Below are 20434 nucleotides of genomic sequence, written 5' to 3'. Positions count from 1 at the left end.
TTATATTCTGTCTCTTTAGGAGCGACACGGTGCGCTACGCTCTGGACATCCTCAGCATCCTGACCGTGGTTCCTAAGACACAGCTGCTGTTGGCTGAAGCTGTGGCCGTCCTGGATGAGGGAGGATCCACCATCTCTACTGTCGGTACGTACGTTTGTTATTCCGTTATTCAGAGTCCTGGTCGTGGCGGGCGAGGTGTTTATTAAAACTCACTCGGTGCCGGAAGCTCTTCAAAATAGGAGCTCTGGGGTTTCAGAGTAAAAGCGGCCAAGTCTGTTCGCTTTTACTCTGAAAGCCACGACCCGGAAACAACCCACTAAAAAGGTTTACTTTACATCGCTAGCTTACATTGCGATCGTTTTAACCCATTCTGACCTGAGATCAGATTCATACGAGGTTTCCACTGGACAAACACTGGGTCTGATGAACCCATTCTGACCTGAGATCAGATTCATACGAGGTTTCCACTGGACAAACACTGGGTCTGATTAACCCCATTCTGACCTGAGATCAGATTCATACGAGGTTTCCACTGGACACACACTGGTCTGATTAACCCATTCTGACCTGAGATCAGATTCATACGAGGTTTCCACTGGACACACACTGGTCTGATTAACCCATTCTGACCTGAGATCAGATTCTAAAAATGTCAGTCGCTCTTCGATTTAAAAAAAAATAGCAGACCTACAAACTCATATCGCGCCACCGAGTGGCGCGCTATGAGCTTGTAGGTCTGCTATTTTTCAATAGCTAAAGCACAACATGATGCTGACACCAACATGGGTTCCCGTTCAGAATGGGTTAATTTATACGATATATGATCCAAAATAAGCGTTCATATTTTGCGGGAGAGAGACGGATGAGGAGCAGAAATGAAGCTATCGATCCGTTAAAACCACGGAGAGCGCCCTGGATTAGGAGAGACGAGTCATTCCTTCCGCCGCGCTAACCGCTAAGTCAACGCTAAGCTAATTTGAGTGCAGAGCGTAGCATACGGTAGCATAGCATAGCATACGGTAGCGTAGCATACGGTAGCGTAGCATAAGGTAGCCGAAAGGCGAACTGACAAAAACAAAGTAAAAAAAAACAGAACATTCTTATCCCGCCCGGTATCATTGAGGATGTGCTAGGACGTCTGAGGACGGACGTCCTATGGACGCGTCGATTGGGACCCCTATGACGTGTGGAAACGTCATATGTACGGTATCGGTTAATAATAATAATAATGTAGTGTTTGTTAATAATATGGATATCTCTCAGGTGTGTCCATAGTGCTCGTCGTAGCGGAGGAGGTGTTTATAAAAACATTCAGGATTTCAATTCAAATGTATTTCAAAAATAGCCGATCTACAAGTTCAAAACGCCTCGCATTTTTTTGCTATTTTTAATTGGGATCCTGAAAAGTAATTTGAACTAAATACAAATATATTGGACATAGAAAAGACAATAACATTATTTGTAGGGATGCACCGTTCCGATACTCGTATCGGAGATCGGCGCCGATCCAGGCTAAAATTCTAGATCGGGTATCGGATCGGTGGCCGATCCATTATCCGATCCGATAATTATGTGTAATTACAGTATGAAAACAACTCTACCTCCTCTGTGACACAGCAGTGTAGTATTGACAGTATAACATGTGGAATGAAGCCAGGCTAGCCTGCGCACACATTAACCTGGTCTAATTGTTGCACAGTTATTTAATAAATAATTCAGTGCATTTATATCTGTTTAAGTCAAGCCTTGATGTTGCCTTACACAAAATAATGATTCCAGACTGAGGCATACAGCTTAATAGGTTATTATGTTTCTTTGTGGGGGGGTATCGGATCGGTACTCTGTATCGGCAGATACTGGACCCCCATGTATCGAAATCGGTATCGAATGCCAAAAAGCCGGATCGGTGCATCCCTAATTATTTGTAACACTACTCAGAAAGCTACTAATTTAGACTGTAAGTAATGAAAGCGGGTCATGTTTGAATGTTTGGAGTTGTAACAGCTGAAACCAACAACATAATAATCAGTATTCCGAAATCTATCCGAGGGCCACATTAGCTGAAGGCGGGGGCACCCTGCATGTGGCCCCCGGGGGCACCCTGCATGTGGCCCCCGGGGGCACCCTGCATGTGGCCCCCGGGGGCACCCTGCATGTGGCCCCCGGGGGCACCCTGCATGTGGCCCCCGGGGGCACCCTGCATGTGGCCCCCGGGGGCACCCTGCATGTGGCCCCCGGGGGCACCCTGCATGTGGCCCCCGGGCCGCCTGCATGTGGCCCCCGGGCCGCCTGCATGTGGCCCCCGGGCCGCCTGCATGTGGCCCCCGGGCCGCCTGCATGTGGCAGAGGGAGAGGTGTTTATAGTGTGTCTCAGGTGTGTCCATAGTGCTGGTGGTAGCAGAAGGAGAGGTGTTTATAGTGTGTCTCAGGTGTGTCCATAGTGCTGGTGGTAGCAGAAGGAGAGGTGTTTATAGTGTGTCTCAGGTGTGTCCATAGTGCTGGTGGTAGCAGAGGGAGGTGTTTATAGTGTGTCTCAGGTGTGTCCATAGTGCTGGTGGTAGCAGAAGGAGAGGTGTTTATAGTGTGTCTCAGGTGTGTCCATAGTGCTGGTGGTAGCAGAAGGAGAGGTGTTTATAGTGTGTCTCAGGTGTGTCCATAGTGCTGGTGGTGGCAGAAGGAGAGGTGTTTATAGTGTGTCTCAGGTGTGTCCATAGTGCTGGTGGTAGCAGAGGGAGGTGTTTATAGTGTGTCTCAGGTGTGTCCATAGTGCTGGTGGTAGCAGAAGGAGAGGTGTTTATAGTGTGTCTCAGGTGTGTCCATAGTGCTGGTGGTAGCAGAGGGAGGTGTTTATAGTGTGTCTCAGGTGTGTCCATAGTGCTGGTGGTAGCAGAAGGAGAGGTGTTTATAGTGTGTCTCAGGTGTGTCCATAGTGCTGGTGGTAGCAGAAGGAGAGGTGTTTATAGTGTGTCTCAGGTGTGTCCATAGTGCTGGTGGTAGCTGAGGGAGAGGTGTTTATAGTGTGTCTCAGGTGTGTCCATAGTGCTGGTGGTAGCAGAGGGAGAGGTGTTTATAGTGTGTCTCAGGTGTGTCCATAGTGCTGGTGGTAGCAGAAGGAGAGGTGTTTATGGTGTGTCTCAGGTATGTCCATAGTGCTGGTGGTAGCAGAGGGAGAGGTGTTTATAGTGTGTCTCAGGTGTGTCCATAGTGCTGGTGGTGGCAGAAGGAGAGGTGTTTATGGTGTGTCTCAGGTGTGTCCATAGTGCTGGTGGTAGCAGAGGGAGAGGTGTTTATAGTGTGTCTCAGGTGTGTCCATAGTGCTGGTGGTAGCAGAAGGAGAGGTGTTTATAGTGTGTCTCAGGTGTGTCCATAGTGCTGGTGGTAGCAGAGGGAGAGGTGTTTATAGTGTGTCTCAGGTGTATCCATAGTGCTGGTGGTAGCAGAGGGAGGTGTTTATAGTGTGTCTCAGGTGTGTCCATAGTGCTGGTGGTAGCAGAAGGAGAGGTGTTTATAGTGTGTCTCAGGTGTGTCCATAGTGCTGGTGGTAGCAGAAGGAGAGGTGTTTATAGTGTGTCTCAGGTGTGTCCATAGTGCTGGTGGTAGCAGAGGGAGGTGTTTATAGTGTGTCTCAGGTGTGTCCATAGTGCTGGTGGTAGCAGAGGGAGGTGTTTATAGTGTGTCTCAGGTGTGTCCATAGTGCTGGTGGTAGCAGAGGGAGGTGTTTATAGTGTGTCTCAGGTGTGTCCATAGTGCTGGTGGTAGCAGAGGGAGAGGTGTTTATAGTGTGTCTCAGGTGTGTCCATAGTGCTGGTGGTAGCAGAGGGAGAGGTGTTTATAGTGCGTCTCAGGTGTGTCCATAGTGCTGGTGGTAGCAGAGGGAGGTGTTTATAGTGTGTCTCAGGTGTGTCCATAGTGCTGGTGGTGGCAGAAGGAGAGGTGTTTATAGTGTGTCTCAGGTGTGTCCATAGTGCTGGTGGTAGCAGAAGGAGAGGTGTTTATAGTGTGTCTCAGGTGTGTCCATAGTGCTGGTGGTAGCAGAGGGAGGTGTTTATAGTGTGTCTCAGGTGTGTCCATAGTGCTGGTGGTAGCAGAGGGAGGTGTTTATAGTGTGTCTCAGGTGTGTCCATAGTGCTGGTGGTAGCAGAGGGAGGTGTTTATAGTGTGTCTCAGGTGTGTCCATAGTGCTGGTGGTAGCAGAGGGAGAGGTGTTTATAGTGTGTCTCAGGTGTGTCCATAGTGCTGGTGGTAGCAGAGGGAGAGGTGTTTATAGTGCGTCTCAGGTGTGTCCATAGTGCTGGTGGTAGCAGAGGGAGGTGTTTATAGTGTGTCTCAGGTGTGTCCATAGTGCTGGTGGTAGCAGAAGGAGAGGTGTTTATAGTGTGTCTCAGGTGTGTCCATAGTGCTGGTGGTAGCAGAAGGAGAGGTGTTTATGGTGTGTCTCAGGTGTGTCCATAGTGCTGGTGGTAGCAGAAGGAGAGGTGTTTATAGTGTGTCTCAGGTATGTCCATAGTGCTGGTGGTAGCAGAGGGAGGTGTTTATGGTGCGTCTCCTCTCAGGTATGTCCATAGTGCTGGTGGTGGCGGAGGGCGAGGTGTTTGTGAACGACGCAGAGATCCAGAAGTCGGCGCTGCAGGTGGTCAGTAACTGCGTGTGCGCTCCCGACAAGCGCCTCTCCAGCATGGGGAAGTTCCTGGGCGGCTCGGCGCGCCGCCGCCTGCCCCAGCACAGCAAGAACACAGAGAGCGTCCTCACCAAGATGTGGAACGTGGTGCAGTCCAACAACGGGATCAAGGTGGGTGCCGTCGTTGACCCGTTCTGACCTGAGATCAGATTCTAAAAATCTGACCGTTATTCTGAAAAAGCCTATGTTTCTGTGTCAGTCGTTCTTCGATTTTTCAAAAATAGCAGACCTACAAGCTCGTATCGCGACACTCGGTGGCGCGATATGAGCTTGTAGATCTGCTATTTTTCAATAGCTAAAGCATAATGTAATGCTAACGCCAAAAGGGGTTCCCGCCCAAAATGGGTTAATTCATTAATTCATTCATTAATTCATTCATTAATTTTCCTTTATTTACCCGGGGCAGTTAGCTGAGCACAAGTGCTCATTTTCAGCAACGCCCTGCACATGGAGACACAGACACACACATTACAACCTGTTGTACTGACCGGTACAACCACAGTCTGATACTGTTTACTGACCGGTACAACCACAGTCTGATACTGTTTACTGACCGGTACAACCACAGTCTGATACTGTTTACTGACCGGTACAACCACAGTCTGATACTGTTTACTGACCGGTACAACCACAGTCTGATACTGTTTACTGACCGGTACAACCACAGTCTGATACTGTTGTACTGACCGGTACAACCACAGTCTGATACTGTTGTACTGACCGGTACAACCACAATCTGATACTGTTGTACTGACCGGTACAACCACAGTCTGATACTGTTGTACTGACCACAGTCTGATACTGTTGTACTGACCAGTACAACCACAGTCTGATACTGTTGTACTGACCGGTACAGCCACAGTCTGATACTGTTGTACTGACCACAGTCTGATACTGTTGTACTGACCACAGTCTGATACTGTTGTACTGACCACAGTCTGATACTGTTGTACTGACCACAGTCTGATACTGTTGTACTGACCGGTACAGCCACAGTCTGATACTGTTGTACTGACCACAGTCTGATACTGTTGTACTGACCACAGTCTGATACTGTTGTACTGACCGGTACAGCCACAGTCTGATACTGTTGTACTGACCGGTACAACCACAGTCTGATACTGTTGTACTGACCACAGTCTGATACTGTTGTACTGACCGGTACAGCCACAGTCTGATACTGTTGTACTGACCACAGTCTGATACTGTTGTACTGACCGGTACAACCACAGTCTGATACTGTTGTACTGACCGGTACAGCCACAGTCTGATACTGTTGTACTGACCGGTACAGCCACAGTCTGATACTGTTGTACTGACCAGTACAACCACAGTCTGATACTGTTGTACTGACCGGTACAGCCACAGTCTGATACTGTTGTACTGACCGGTACAACCACAGTCTGATACTGTTGTACTGACCGGTACAACCACAGTCTGATACTGTTGTACTGACCGGTACAGCCACAGTCTGATACTGTTGTACTGACCGGTACAGCCACAGTCTGATACTGTTGTACTGACCGGTACAGCCACAGTCTGATACTGTTGTACTGACCACAGTCTGATACTGTTGTACTGACCGGTACAGCCACAGTCTGATACTGTTGTACTGACCAGTACAACCACAGTCTGATACTGTTGTACTGACCACAGTCTGATACTGTTGTACTGACCGGTACAGCCACAGTCTGATACTGTTGTACTGACCGGTACAACCACAGTCTGATACTGTTGTACTGACCGGTACAGCCACAGTCTGATACTGTTGTACTGACCAGTACAACCACAGTCTGATACTGTTGTACTGAGCGGTACAGCCACAGTCTGAAGATGACCCTCTCTCTCTGTGTCTCCAGGTTCTCCTGTCCCTCCTCATGGTGAAGATGCCCATCACCGATGCGGACCAGATCCGGGCCATGTCCTGCAAGGCCCTGGTGGGTCTGTGCCGGTCCAGCTCGGTGCGTCAGATCATCTCCAAGCTGCCTCTGTTCTCCAGCGGTCACATCCAGCAGCTCATGAAGGAACCCGTCCTTCAGGACAAACGCAGTCAGCACGTCAAGTTCTGCAAGTTCGCCGCCGAGCTCATCGAGAGGATCTCTGGTAAGGAAGGTTACGCTGCGACGCTGCGACCGCAACGCGCAAACTATTGGTTGTTCTTCTTTAGTTATTGTTCTAAGAATCGAGTAACATCCCAGACTCTTCTCCCTTCTGGCTCCAAGACTATGGAATGAACTTCCCATTGCAGTCAGAACTGCAGACTCACTCCCAATCTAAACTATGGAATGAACTTCCCATTGCAGTCAGAACTACAGACTCACTCCCAATCTAAACTATGGAATGAACTTCCCATTGCAGTCAGAACTACAGACTCACTCCCAATCTAAACTATGGAATGAACTTCCCATTGCAGTCAGAACTACAGACTCACTCCCAATCTAAACTATGGAATGAACTTCCCCATTGCAGTCAGAACTACAGACTCACTCCCAATCTAAACTATGGAATGAACTTCCCATTGCAGTCAGAACTACAGACTCACTCCCAATCTAAACTATGGAATGAACTTCCCCATTGCAGTCAGAACTACAGACTCACTCCCAATCTAAACTATGGAATGAACTTCCCATTGCAGTCAGAACTACAGACTCACTCCCAATCTAAACTATGGAATGAACTTCCCATTGCAGTCAGAACTACAGACTCACTCCCAATCTAAACTATGGAATGAACTTCCCATTGCAGTCAGAACTACAGACTCACTCCCAATCTAAACTATGGAATGAACTTCCCATTGCAGTCAGAACTACAGACTCACTCCCAATCTAAACTATGGAATGAACTTCCCATTGCAGTCAGAACTACAGACTCACTCCCAATCTAAACTATGGAATGAACTTCCCATTGCAGTCAGAACTACAGACTCACTCCCAATCTAAACTATGGAATGAACTTCCCATTGCAGTCAGAACTACAGACTCACTCCCAATCTAAACTATGGAATGAACTTCCCCATTGCAGTCAGAACTACAGACTCACTCCCAATCTAAACTATGGAATGAACTTCCCATTGCAGTCAGAACTACAGACTCACTCCCAATCTAAACTATGGAATGAACTTCCCATTGCAGTCAGAACTACAGACTCACTCCCAATCTAAACTATGGAATGAACTTCCCATTGCAGTCAGAACTACAGACTCACTCCCAATCTAAACTATGGAATGAACTTCCCATTGCAGTCAGAACTACAGACTCACTCCCAATCTAAACTATGGAATGAACTTCCCCATTGCAGTCAGAACTACAGACTCACTCCCAATCTAAACTATGGAATGAACTTCCCCATTGCAGTCAGAACTACAGACTCACTCCCAATCTAAACTATGGAATGAACTTCTTCAGACTCCATCTTAGCCCCTAGCGTAGCACTCGCCCTAGCCTCGACGACCTTAGAGGTTTTTATAATGATATATTTATGTATATATTTAATCTCCAGGTAAACCTCTCATCGGGACAGGCTCCAGAGAGCTAACGTTGTGTATAAATGATATATTTATGTATATATGTATGTATATCTCCAGGTAAACCTCTCCTCATTGGGACAGACGTGTCCTTAGCGTGGCTCCAGAGAGCTAACGTTGTTGCTCAGTCCAGGATCTCCTTCCCTGAGAAAGAGCTGCTTCTTCTCATCAGGTAACCCCCACACACCCCCCCCCCCCCCCACACACACACACACACACACACACACACACACACACACACACACCCACACTCACACACACACACACACACACACACACACACACACACACACACTCTCACACACACAAAGAGAGTAGGAGTCATGTTACGCTTGGTTGCATGCTGAAAATAGCACATCTGCAAGCGCTGCGACGTGTTGTGAGCTTGTAGATCTGCTATATTTCTAACACTAAAACATTGTTGTGATTTTAGTCACAAATGTGACTAAAAACTAAATGAAAACGTTTCAAGAGAAACTAAAATCTATTCAACACTGCTTGGATAAATGCACCGTTCTCATTGGTCCATATCCATATCGTCCTATCAGGAACCACCTGCTGACCAAAGGCCTTCACACCACCGCCACCCGCGCTCACCAAGGAGGCGGAGTTACCCATGGTGCACCTCTCCCACCCCCCCTTCCCCCTGCCCGCCGCCCCTCCCCCCCTCCCCTCTTCCTCCTCCTCCTCCGTGCTGCCAGGGCCCCGCCTCCTCTCCGCCCCCATGCGGCTGGCCAATGGCGTGGAGCGGGCCAGGCTGAACGCCAACGCCACGTCGCTCCTCCTCCTCCCCGGACACAACGTACGATGTTTTATCTTCTATATTATCTATTAAAGGTATATTCAGTGATTTCACTCAAAAAGCCTTAGGTTTCGTTTTTGGCTATAGGTGGCAAAGCCTTTCATCCAATCAGGATAGAGAGCCAAAAACGAAACCTAAGGTTTTTTGACCCCCAGGGGTTAACTGGGGACAGGGAGGAACTCCTTATATGGTCAGCACACTCTATAGTAGAGAGGATTATCACAACAAAACAAAATAAATAAGTGATATTTGAATTAAGTGAAATCACTGAATATACCTTTAACACATTTTGTGGCGGGAACCCCTTTTGGTGTTTTAAACATTGTGTTATAATTTAGCTATTGAAAAATAGCAGACGGTGGCGCGCTACGAGCTTGTAGGGCTGCTATTTTTGAAAAATCGTACAAAACGTGGCGCAGATCTTTGAATATATATGTTTTCAGAGTTCAAAATGGGTTAAGTATGCCTAGTTTGTCTGGTGGGTGGTGATCCACCTGAACTGAAGCCACACCCACAGCTGTTGTTGTATGATAAAAAAAGGAGGGGTTAGGGGAGGGGATGACATTGTGACGTCAATTGGAAAGAAAATACAAAAATCATGGCATTCCATCTTTATTCAATTCTCAACACTTTCACTCTGACTCCATTTAATTTAACTTCCTGTTATTCTCAGATGCCCCGCCCATCGACGTCGCAGCCCCTCCCCTCGTCGACGACATCCTCCCCACCGGCTGGCAGCGCCGGCACCTTGGCCACGCCCCCCTGTCCAAACGGCCCGCCCCCCTGCCCCAACGGCCCGCCCCTCTGTCCCAACGCCACGCCCCTCTGTCCCAACGGCCCGCCCCTCTGCCCCAACGCCACGCCCCTCTGTCCCAACGCCACGCCCCTCTGTCCCAACGCCACGCCCCTCTGTCCCAACGGCACGCCCCTCTGCCCCAACGGCCCGGCCCCCTGCCCCAACGGCCCGCCCCTCTGTCCCAACGCCACGCCCCTCTGCCCCAACGGCCCGCCCCTCTGCCCCAACGGCCCGCCCCTCTGCCCCAACGGCCCGCCCCCCTGTCCCAACGGCCCGCCCCCCTGTCCAAACGGCCCGCCTCCCGGGCATCGCATCGTGTTCACCCGGGAGCGCCAGCCTCCGCTGTGCCCCGCCCCTGGGGGCGGGGCCTCCGTCGGCTGTAAGAAGCCTCGCGTTCTGCGACAGAAGTCTGACCACGGGGCGTTCAGCCAGAGCCCCGCCGTCAAGAAACAGCTGGACAGGTAAATACATTAATACAGGTTAAAACATTAGAATGAAGACACAGCTGGACAGGTAAATACATTAATACAGATTAAAACATTAGAATGAAGAAACAGCTGGACAGGTAAGAAATAAATCAATACATATTAATGAATGTCTTGCTCGACGCGGCCAAAGCTTTTGACCGTATGGAGTGGGCGTACCTCTTTAGTACAATGGAGAAGTTTGGATTTGGGGCCAACTTTGTGTCTTGGTTGAAACTGCTTTATAGACGGGATCATAGAGAGTTAAGGCTCATACATATGGTTATCACCATTTTAGGTGATAAGAGTTGAGGCCATCATACTCCTTAACTCTCTCCACAGACACCTCCCCCCCCCCTCTAGACGGGATCATGTTTTAACTGTATTAAATTAACTCTCTCCACAGACATCTCCCCTCCCCCCCCCCCCCCTCTAGACGGGATCATGTTTTAACTGTATTAAATTAACTCTCTCCACAGACATCTCCCCTCCCCCCCCCCCCCCCCCTCTAGACGGGATCATGTTTTAACTGTATTAAATTAACTCTCTCCACAGACATCTCCCCTCCCCCCCCCCCTCTAGACGGGATCATGTTTTAACTGTATTAAATTAACTCTCTCCACAGACATCTCCCCTCCCCCCCCCCTCTAGACGGGATCATGTTTTAACTGTATTAAATTAACTCTCTCCACAGACATCTCCCCTCCCCCCCCCCTCTAGACGGGATCATGTTTTAACTGTATTAAATTAACTCTCTCCACAGACATCTCCCCTCCCCCCCCCTCTAGACGGGATCATGTTTTAACTGTATTAAATTAACTCTCTCCACAGACATCTCCCCTCCCCCCCTGCATTAGACGGCATCATAACAGAGTACCTGCGCGAGCAGCACGCCCGCTGTAAGAACCCGGTGGCGACCTGTCCTCCGTTCAGCCTGTTCACCCCGCACCAGTGTCCCGAACCCAAGCAGAGACGCCAGGCGCCGCTCAACGTCACGTCGCGTCACACGCGCAGGGTCATCTACCCCAAATATGGAGGCGTGGACGGCGGCTGCTTCGACAGGCACCTCATCTTCAGCAGGTGAGACAGGCAGGCAGACAGACAGGCACCTCGTCTTCAGCAAGTGAGACAGGCAGGCAGACAGACAGGCAGGCACCTCATCTTCAGCAGGTGAGACAGGCAGGCAGACAGACAGGCACCTCGTCTTCAGCAGGTGAGGCAGGCAGGCAGACAGACAGGCACCTCATCTTCAGCAGGTGAGACAGACAGGCAGACAGACAGGCACCTCATCTTCAGCAGGTGAGACAGACAGGCAGACAGGCAGGCACCTCATCTTCAGCAGGTGAGACAGGCAGGCAGACAGACAGGCACCTCGTCTTCAGCAGGTGAGGCAGGCAGGCAGACAGACAGGCACCTCATCTTCAGCAGGTGAGACAGAAAGGCAGACAGACAGGCACCTCATCTTCAGCAGGTGAGACAGACAGGCACCTCGTCTTCAGCAGGTGAGACAGACAGGCAGACAGACAGACAGGCACCTCATCTTCAGCAGGTAAGACAGACAGACAGAAAATGACCGTCCCTGGGGCACGGTGGCACAGTTGGTAGTGCTGTCGCCTCACAGCTAGAAGGTCCTGGGTTCGATTCCCGCTCGGGGTGCTGTGGGTGCTGGCGGCGTGTTTCCTCCTCCGCGTCATCAGTGCCCATACCCGAAGGCGGGGTTGGCGAAAGGGCCTTTCTGTGTGGAGTTTGCATGTTCTCCCCGTGTCCCCTAGGGTAGGTACCCTCACAAAAACATGCAGTAATCCTGGTCTCTAAACTGCTTCCCCCTGGCCAGCCGGGACGCCTGATGGAGGGGAAAGGAACTGGTTGGAATAACGTGTTCCTTCCACGCGCTACGTCCAACCAGGGAAACTCCCCCCTGTCAGGTGTAAAGGAGCAACTTGGACACTCAAGCATGAAGGAAGCATGAGTTAAGTCCGTTGCTCTCCCCAGGTTGGCGGAGGGTGTGTAGAGCCCAGGATCACATTAGATGATTGACACAGGGGTGAAAAATGGGTTACAAAATCGTGGGATAAAAAATATATTAACAGTTTGACTGTTTTTTACGATTAACCCGCATTTTAATCAACCCCCCTTCACTGCCGAGATTGTTGTATTACCTTTAGAGCACACGCTGAATTATTTGGGCTTTTAATCCGCGAAAATCGAGCGAAAATAGCTCCCCCCGTTTGTTATGAACGATCGAACCACCCGCCATCTTGCTACACCGAGAAGAGGCAGCACAGGACCCGCCTCCATGAGGCGTTGAACCCAATGCGTTTGCATTGGCCTCAATTTCCCAGAAGCCCTAGCAGCTCACAGCATGTGACGATTTCCGGTTCATTGTCAACACGAAATGCACCTCCTCTCTTCCTAAGCGGCGAAAAAGAATTTTCTTTTTTTTGTTTACATTACGGCGGATTAAACACATAAAACAAAAGTCGCGTAAGTCTTTTATGGCAGCGACATTAACCTGGAGTAATCCATTCCCGGCACGGAAACTGTTAAGTAGAAAATGACCGTCCCATCTAATGTATTTTCATATATTTTCATATATTTATATATAATGTATATATTCCAGGTTAGGGTTCCGTCCCATCTCGGTGATAACCATATATTTTCATATATTTATATATATATTGTATATATTCCAGGTTCCGTCCCATCTCGGTGTTCCGCGAGGCTGAGGAGGATGAGAGTGGCTTCATGTGCTGTGCGTTCTCAGCGCGGGAGCGTTTCCTGATGCTGGGCACGTGCACGGGACAGCTGAAACTCTACAACGTGTTCACAGGACAGGAGGAGGCCAGCTACAGCTGTCACAGCTCTGCCATCACTCACATGGAGCCTTCCAGGGTACGTATGTAGATCTACACTCTGCCATCACTCACATGGAGCCTTCCAGGGTACGTATGTAGATCTACACTCTGCCATCACTCACATGGAGCCTTCCAGGGTACGTATATAGATCTACACTCTGCCATCACTCACATGGAGCCTTCCAGGGTACGTATGTAGATCTACACTCTGCCATCACTCACATAGAACCTTCCAGGGTACGTATAATATATAGATCTACACTCTGCCATCACTCACATGGAGCCTTCCAGGGTACGTATGTAGATCTACACTCTGCCATCACTCACATGGAGCCTTCTAGGGTACGTAGAATATTATATATAGATCTACACTCTGCCATCACTCACATGGAGCCTCAGTGTTGTGTTCCACTAGGAACCATGTTTTAATGACCGTGTGTTCCACTAGGAACCATGTTTTAATGACCGTGTGTTCCACTAGGAACCATGTTTTAATTGACTTGTGTTCCACTAGGAACCATGTTTTAATTGACTTGTGTTCCACTAGGAACCATGTTTTAATTGACTTGTGTTCCACTAGGAACCATGTTTTAATTAACTCTGTTTCTTGTGTTCCACTAGGAACCATGTTTTAATTACCTTGTGTTCCACTAGGAACCATGTTCTAATTGGAGTGTGTTGTTCCACTAGGAACCATGTTTTAATGAACTCTGTTTCTTGTGTTCCATCAGGATGGGTCCCTGTTGTTGACATCGGCATCGTGGAGCTATCCTCTGTCAGCGTTATGGGGAATGAAATCTGTTTTTATCATGAAGTAAGTTTAACGCCAGATTACACATGAAATCTGTCTAACACATTTAGTACAGGAAGTGCCTTCAAAATAAAGGCTATAGAGTGCCAGAGTTGTCTGATCGCTTTTACTTTGAAAGCCATGAAACAGGAAACACTTGCCTAAAAAAGTTGACTTTACAAAGGGACCTCACATCCCCGATGATCTTAATATATTGTTTTACGCTCCAAAAAACGTTCATATTTTGCGGGAGAGACGGATGAGGAGCAGAAATGAAGTGCCAGCATATCGATCCATTCATCACCGCGGAGAGCGCCTTGGATTAGGAGATACGAGTCATTCTTTCCGCCGCGCTAACATGGGAGTCAATGACAAGCTAATAGTTGCACTGAGCGTTAGCATACGGCAAGCGAAAAGCGAAATGCCAAAAAAGAAAATAGGAAAAATTCTGAATATTCTTATCTCGCCCCGCGTCGCTGGGACGTCGCTAGGACGTCCTCACACGTCAATAGTACTAATATTTCGGGGTCCTTATGACGTTCTCAGACGTCCTATGTACAGAATCTGTTAATGAAGTAAGTTTAACACCAGATTACACATGAAATCTGTCTTAATTAATGAAGTAAGTTTAACACCAGATTACACATGAAATCTGTCTTAATGAAGTAAGTTTAACACCAGATTAATTTTGCCCGCAGACCCCCATCTGAAAATATGTTGTTCCAATAAACATAATGTTTTGATTGATTGATTGGTTGATGTGTGTGTTTCCAGGCATTCCTTTCTAGGAAACCACTACGTAGAGTTCAGCAAGCTGTCCCAGGACCGCGTCATCGGCACCAAGGAGCACATCGCCCACGTGAGTATAGGAGTGTGCACGTTCCCTTCTCCTTTCCTGTGTCACTTTTTGAACCCAGCACCTCCACCAAGTGATGTGCGTATTTTACTATAGTTTCTGATGCAGGTTTAACGACATGGTTTTTTTTAAACAAATTAGTTCAACGCAAAATGCTGCGTTGGAGTTCAGGAGACTTCAGAGAAAAAAGGAATTCTCCTGAATGCTGCCTTCCTTCCAGCATGGCATGGAGAGGAGACGAGAGCATTTTGCATTTATTTCACCATGTAGTAAACGCTGCATTCGTGGTCTGGAGAGGGCAGTTGTTTTACAGACGGGTAAAAGGGCAGTTGTTTTACAGACGAGTTAAAGGGGCAGTTGTTTTACAGACGGGTAAAAGGGCAGTTGTTTTACAGACGGGTAAAAAGGGCAGTTGTTTTGCAAACGGGTAAAAGGGCAGTTGTTTTACAGACGGGTAAAAGGGCAGTTGTTTTACAGACGGGTAAAAAGGGCAGTTGTTTTACAGACGGGTAAAGGGCAGTTGTTTTACAGACGGGTAAAAGGGCAGTTGTTTTACAGACGGGTAAAAGGGCAGTTGTTTTACAGACGGGTAAAAGGGCAGTTGTTTTTCAGACGGGTAAAAGGGGCAGTTGTTTTACAGACGGGTAAAAGGGCAGTTGTTTTACAGACGGGTAAAAGTGCAGTTGTTTTACAGACGGTTAATAGTGCAGTTGTTTTACAGACAGGGTAAAAGGGCAGTTGTTTTACAGACGGGTAAAAGGGCAGTTGTATTACAGATGGGTAAAAGGGCAGTTGTTTTACAGACGGGTAAAAGAGGCAGTTGTTTTACAGACGGGTAAAAGGGCAGTTGTTTTACAGATGGGTAAAAGGGCAGTTGTTTTACAGACGGGTAAAAGGGCAGTTGTTTTACAGACGGGTAAAAGGGCAGTTGTTTTACAGATGGGTAAAAGGGCAGTTGTTTTACAGACGGGTAAAGGGGGCAGTTGTTTTACAGACGGGTAAAAGGGCAGTTGTTTTACAGACGGGTAAAAGGGCAGTTGTTTTACAGACGGGTTAAAGGGGCAGTTGTTTTACAGACGGGTAAAAGGGCAGTTGTTTTACAGACGGGTAAAAGGGCAGTTGTTTTACAGACGGGTAAAAGGGCAGTTGTTTTGCAAACGGGTAAAAGGGCAGTTGTTTTACAGACGGGTAAAAGGGCAGTTGTTTTACAGACGGGTAAAAAGGGCAGTTGTTTTACAGACGGGTAAAGGGCAGTTGTTTTACAGACGGGTAAAAGGGCAGTTGTTTTTCAGACGGGTAAAAGAGGCAGTTGTTTTACAGACGGGTAAAAGGGCAGTTGTTTTACAGACGGGTAAAAGAGGCAGTTGTTTTACAGACGGGTAAAGGGCAGTTGTTTTACAGACGGGTAAAAGGGCAGTTGTTTTACAGATGGGTAAAAGGGCAGTTGTTTTACAGACGGGTAAAAGGCCAGTTGTTTTACAGACGGGTAAAAGAGGCAGTTGTTTTACAGACGGGTAAAAGAGGCAGTTGTTTTACAGACGGGTAAAAGGGCAGTTGTTTTACAGACGGGTAAAAGAGGCAGTTGTTTTACAGACGGGTAAAAGGGCAGTTGTTTTACAGACGGGTAAAAGAGGCAGTTGTTTTACAGACGGGTAAAACGGCAGTTGTTTTACAGACGGGTAAAAAGGGGCAGTTGTTTTACAGATGGGTAAAAGGGCAGTTGTTTTACAGACGGGTAAAAGGGGCAGTTGTTTTACAGACGGGTAAAAGGGCAGTTGTTTTACAGATGGGTAAAAGGGCAGTTGTTTTACAGACGGGTAAAAGAGGCAGTTGTTTTACAGACGGGTAAAAGGGCAGTTGTTTTACAGACGAGTAAAAGGGCAGTTGTTTTACAGACGGGGTAAAAGGGCAGTTGTTTTACAGACGGGTAAAAAGGGGCAGTTGTTTTACAGACGGGTAAAAAGGGGCAGTTGTTTTACAGACGGGTAAAAGGGCAGTTGTTTTACAGACGGGTTAAAGGGGCAGTTATTTTACAGACGGGTAAAAAGGGGCAGTTGTTTTACAGACGGGTAAAAGGGCAGTTGTTTTACAGACGGGTTAAAGGGGCAGTTATTTTACAGACGGGTAAAAGGGCAGTTGTTTTACAGACGGGTTAAAGGGGCAGTTGTTTTACAGACGGGTAAAAGGGCAGTTGTTTTACAGACGGGTAAAAGGGCAGTTTTACAGACGGGTTAAAGGGGCAGTTGTTTTACAGACGGGTAAAAAGGGGCAGTCGTTTTACAGACGGGTAAAAGGCCAGTTGTTTTACAGACGGGTTAAAGGGGCAGTTATTTTACAGACGGGTAAAAGGGCAGTTGTTTTACAGACGGGTTAAAGGGGCAGTTGTTTTACAGACGGGTAAAAGGGCAGTTGTTTTACAGACGGGTAAAAGGGCAGTTTTACAGACGGGTTAAAGGGGCAGTTGTTTTACAGACGGGTAAAAAGGGGCAGTCGTTTTACAGACGGGTAAAAGGCCAGTTGTTTTACAGACGGGTAAAAGGGCAGTTGTTTTACAGACGGGTTAAAGGGGCAGTTGTTTTACAGACGGGTAAAAGGGCAGTTGTTTTACAGACGGGTAAAAGGGCAGTTTTACAGACGGGTTAAAGGGGCAGTTGTTTTACAGACGGGTAAAAGGGGCAGTTGTTTTACAGACGGGTAAAAGGGCAGTTGTTTTACAGACGGGTTAAAGGGGCAGTTGTTTTACAGACGGGTAAAAGGGCAGTTGTTTTACAGACGGGTAAAAGGGCAGTTTTACAGACGGGTTAAAGGGGCAGTTGTTTTACAGACGGGTAAAAGGGCAGTTGTTTTACAGACGGGTAAAAGGGCAGTTTTACAGACGGGTAAAAGGGCAGTTGTTTTACAGACAGGGTAAAAGGGCAGTTTTACAGACGGGTTAAAGGGGCAGTTGTTTTACAGACGGGTAAAAAGGGGCAGTCGTTTTACAGACGGGTAAAAGGGCAGTTGTTTTACAGACGGGTAAAAGGGCAGTTGTTTTACAGACGGGTAAAAAGGGGCAGTTGTTTTACAGACGGGTAAAAGGGCAGTTGTTTTACAGACGGGTAAAAGGGCAGTTGTTTTACAGACAGGTAAAAAGGGGCAGTTGTTTTACAGACAGGTAAAAAGGGGCAGTTGTTTTACAGACGGGTAAAAGGGCAGTTGTTTTACAGACGGGTAAAAGGGCAGTTGTTTTACAGACGGGTAAAAAGGGGCAGTTGTTTTACAGACGGGTAAAAGGGGCAGTTGTTTTACAGACAGGTAAAAAGGGGCAGGGGGCTGAAGTGCCTGCAGATCTGTCTTATGTTTTTGTTTTCCTGTATTCTCTCAGATCTATGACATCACCTCGGGGAAGAAGACCCTGACCCTCAACAACCCCGACCTGGCCAACAACTACAAGAGGAACTGCGCGACCTTTAACCCCACGGACGACCTGGTGCTGAACGACGGCGTGCTGTGGGACGTGCGCTCCGCTCAGGTAAATACTACAATACATAATACTATATACTACAACGATACTACTACTGTACTGAGTACTATCACATGTTAATCTGTGTATGACGTGCGCTCCGCTCAGGTAAATACTACAATACATACTACTATATACCAGTGTTGTTTTCGTCGACTAAAACTAAGACGAAAAATGTTCGTCGACTACCTTTTTTCACTGACTGATAAAAATGAAATAAAAACGAATCTATGATGACTAAAACTAAGACTGAATATACTGACAATTTCGTCAACAAATAAAAACTAGATAAAATGTTAGGAAGGGACTAGTGGACAAGAGATCATATGTAAACTCTGCTCCGCTCAGGTAAATACTACAGTGATACTACTGTACTGAGTACTATCACATGTAAATCTGTGTATGACGTGCGCTCCGCTCAGGTAAATACTACAATGATACTACTGTACTGAGTACTATCACATGTAAACTCTGCTCCGCTCAGGTAAATACTACAGTGATACTACTGTACTGAGTACTATCACATGTTAACTCTGCTCCGCTCAGGTAAATACTACAGTGATACTACTGTACTGAGTACTATCACATGTTAACTCTGCTCCGCTCAGGTAAATACTACAGTGATACTACTGTACTGAGTACTATCACATGTTAACTCTGCTCCGCTCAGGTAAATACTAAAATGATACTACTGTACTGAGTACTATCACATGTTAACTCTGCTCCGCTCAGGTAAATACTACAGTGATACTACTGTACTGAGTACTATCACATGTTAACTCTGCTCCGCTCAGGTAAATACTACAGTGATACTACTGTACTGAGTACTATCACATGTTAACTCTGCTCCGCTAAGGTAAATACTACAGTGATACTACTGTACTGAGTACTATCACATGTTAACTCTGCTCCGCTTCTTCAGGCCATCCACAAGTTCGACAAGTTCAACATGAACATCAGCGGCGTGTTCCACCCCAACGGCCTGGAGGTCATCGTCAACACGGAGATCGTATCCTTACAATAATAATAATGATAATACAGTAACAGTATGATAATACAGTATGATAATACAGTAACAGTACATACAATAATACTAATGATAATACAGTAACAGTACATACAATAATACTAATGATAATACAGTAACAGTACATACAATAATACTAATGATAATACAGTAACAGTATGATAATACAGTAACAGTACATACAATAATACTAATGATAATACAGTAACAGTACATACAATAATACTAATGATAATACAGTAACAGTATGATAATACAGTAACAGTACATACAATAATACTAATGATAATACAGTAACAGTACATACAATAATACTAATGATAATACAGTAACAGTATGATAATACAGTAACAGTACATACAATAATACTAATGATAATACAGTAACAGTATGATAATACAGTAACAGTATGATAATACAGTATGATAATACAGTAACAGTATGATAATACAGTATGATAATACAGTAACAGTATGATAATACAGTAACAGTACAGCACAGAGTTCCACCCCAACGGCCTGGAGGTCATCGTCAGCGGTTAGTATGTGTGTATTTTACAATTACAATTTACAATTTAGGCATTTAGCTCTTAACCCATTCTGACCTGAGATCAGATTCATACGAGGTTTCCGCCGGACACACACTGGTCTGATGAACCCATTCTGACCTGAGATCAGATTCTAGAAATGTCAGTCGCTCTTCGATTTTTCAAAAATAGCAGACCTACAAGCTCGTATCGCGCCACTCGGTGGCGCGATATGAGCTTGTAGATCTGCTATTTTTCAATAGCTAAAGCATAACATGATGCTGACACCAAAATGGGTGCCCGGTCAGAATGGGTTAATCCAGAGCGACTTACATTAAGCAAGAACAAAAAGCATGGGAATACATCACATAAAAACATTTATCAAGAAACATGCGTAAGCTAAGAAAGTAACAGTGGAATATCTATATAATGAAACTATACATATAAACTATACATATATACTACTATGCTATACATATGTACTATGACGTGCTATGACTACATACAATGCAATTATAGTGCTGTCTACATAACATGCTATAAGTCTGTATCAGATGCTATCTTAGTCTACAGAAATGCTATCTAAGGGGGTATAGGGTAAGTGCTATGGGCCAT

The 20434-nt window shown here is 46.7% G+C and overlaps 1 protein-coding gene across 1 annotated transcript in view; it reads left to right on the top strand.

The window, feature by feature from the left end:
• Positions 1-20434, top strand: part of LOC310862175 (DDB1- and CUL4-associated factor 1-like) — a 92225-nt gene that overhangs the window by 50271 nt on the left and 21520 nt on the right. The window contains 13 exon segments of the mRNA XM_083769908.1: positions 20-144; positions 4554-4789; positions 6538-6781; positions 8262-8373; positions 8750-8789; positions 8791-9003; positions 9677-10260; positions 11095-11343; positions 12957-13155; positions 13850-13932; positions 14683-14767; positions 18129-18275; positions 19189-19275. Coding sequence (XP_083626034.1) covers positions 20-144; positions 4554-4789; positions 6538-6781; positions 8262-8373; positions 8750-8789; positions 8791-9003; positions 9677-10260; positions 11095-11343; positions 12957-13155; positions 13850-13932; positions 14683-14767; positions 18129-18275; positions 19189-19275 — 2404 coding nt within the window.

This window comes from Protomyctophum parallelum (assembly GCF_964188405.1).
Source record: "Protomyctophum parallelum genome assembly, chromosome: 7".
In the NCBI taxonomy this organism is placed as follows: Eukaryota; Metazoa; Chordata; class Actinopteri; order Myctophiformes; family Myctophidae; genus Protomyctophum; species Protomyctophum parallelum.
This window is presented reverse-complemented; position numbering and strand designations above follow the sequence as displayed.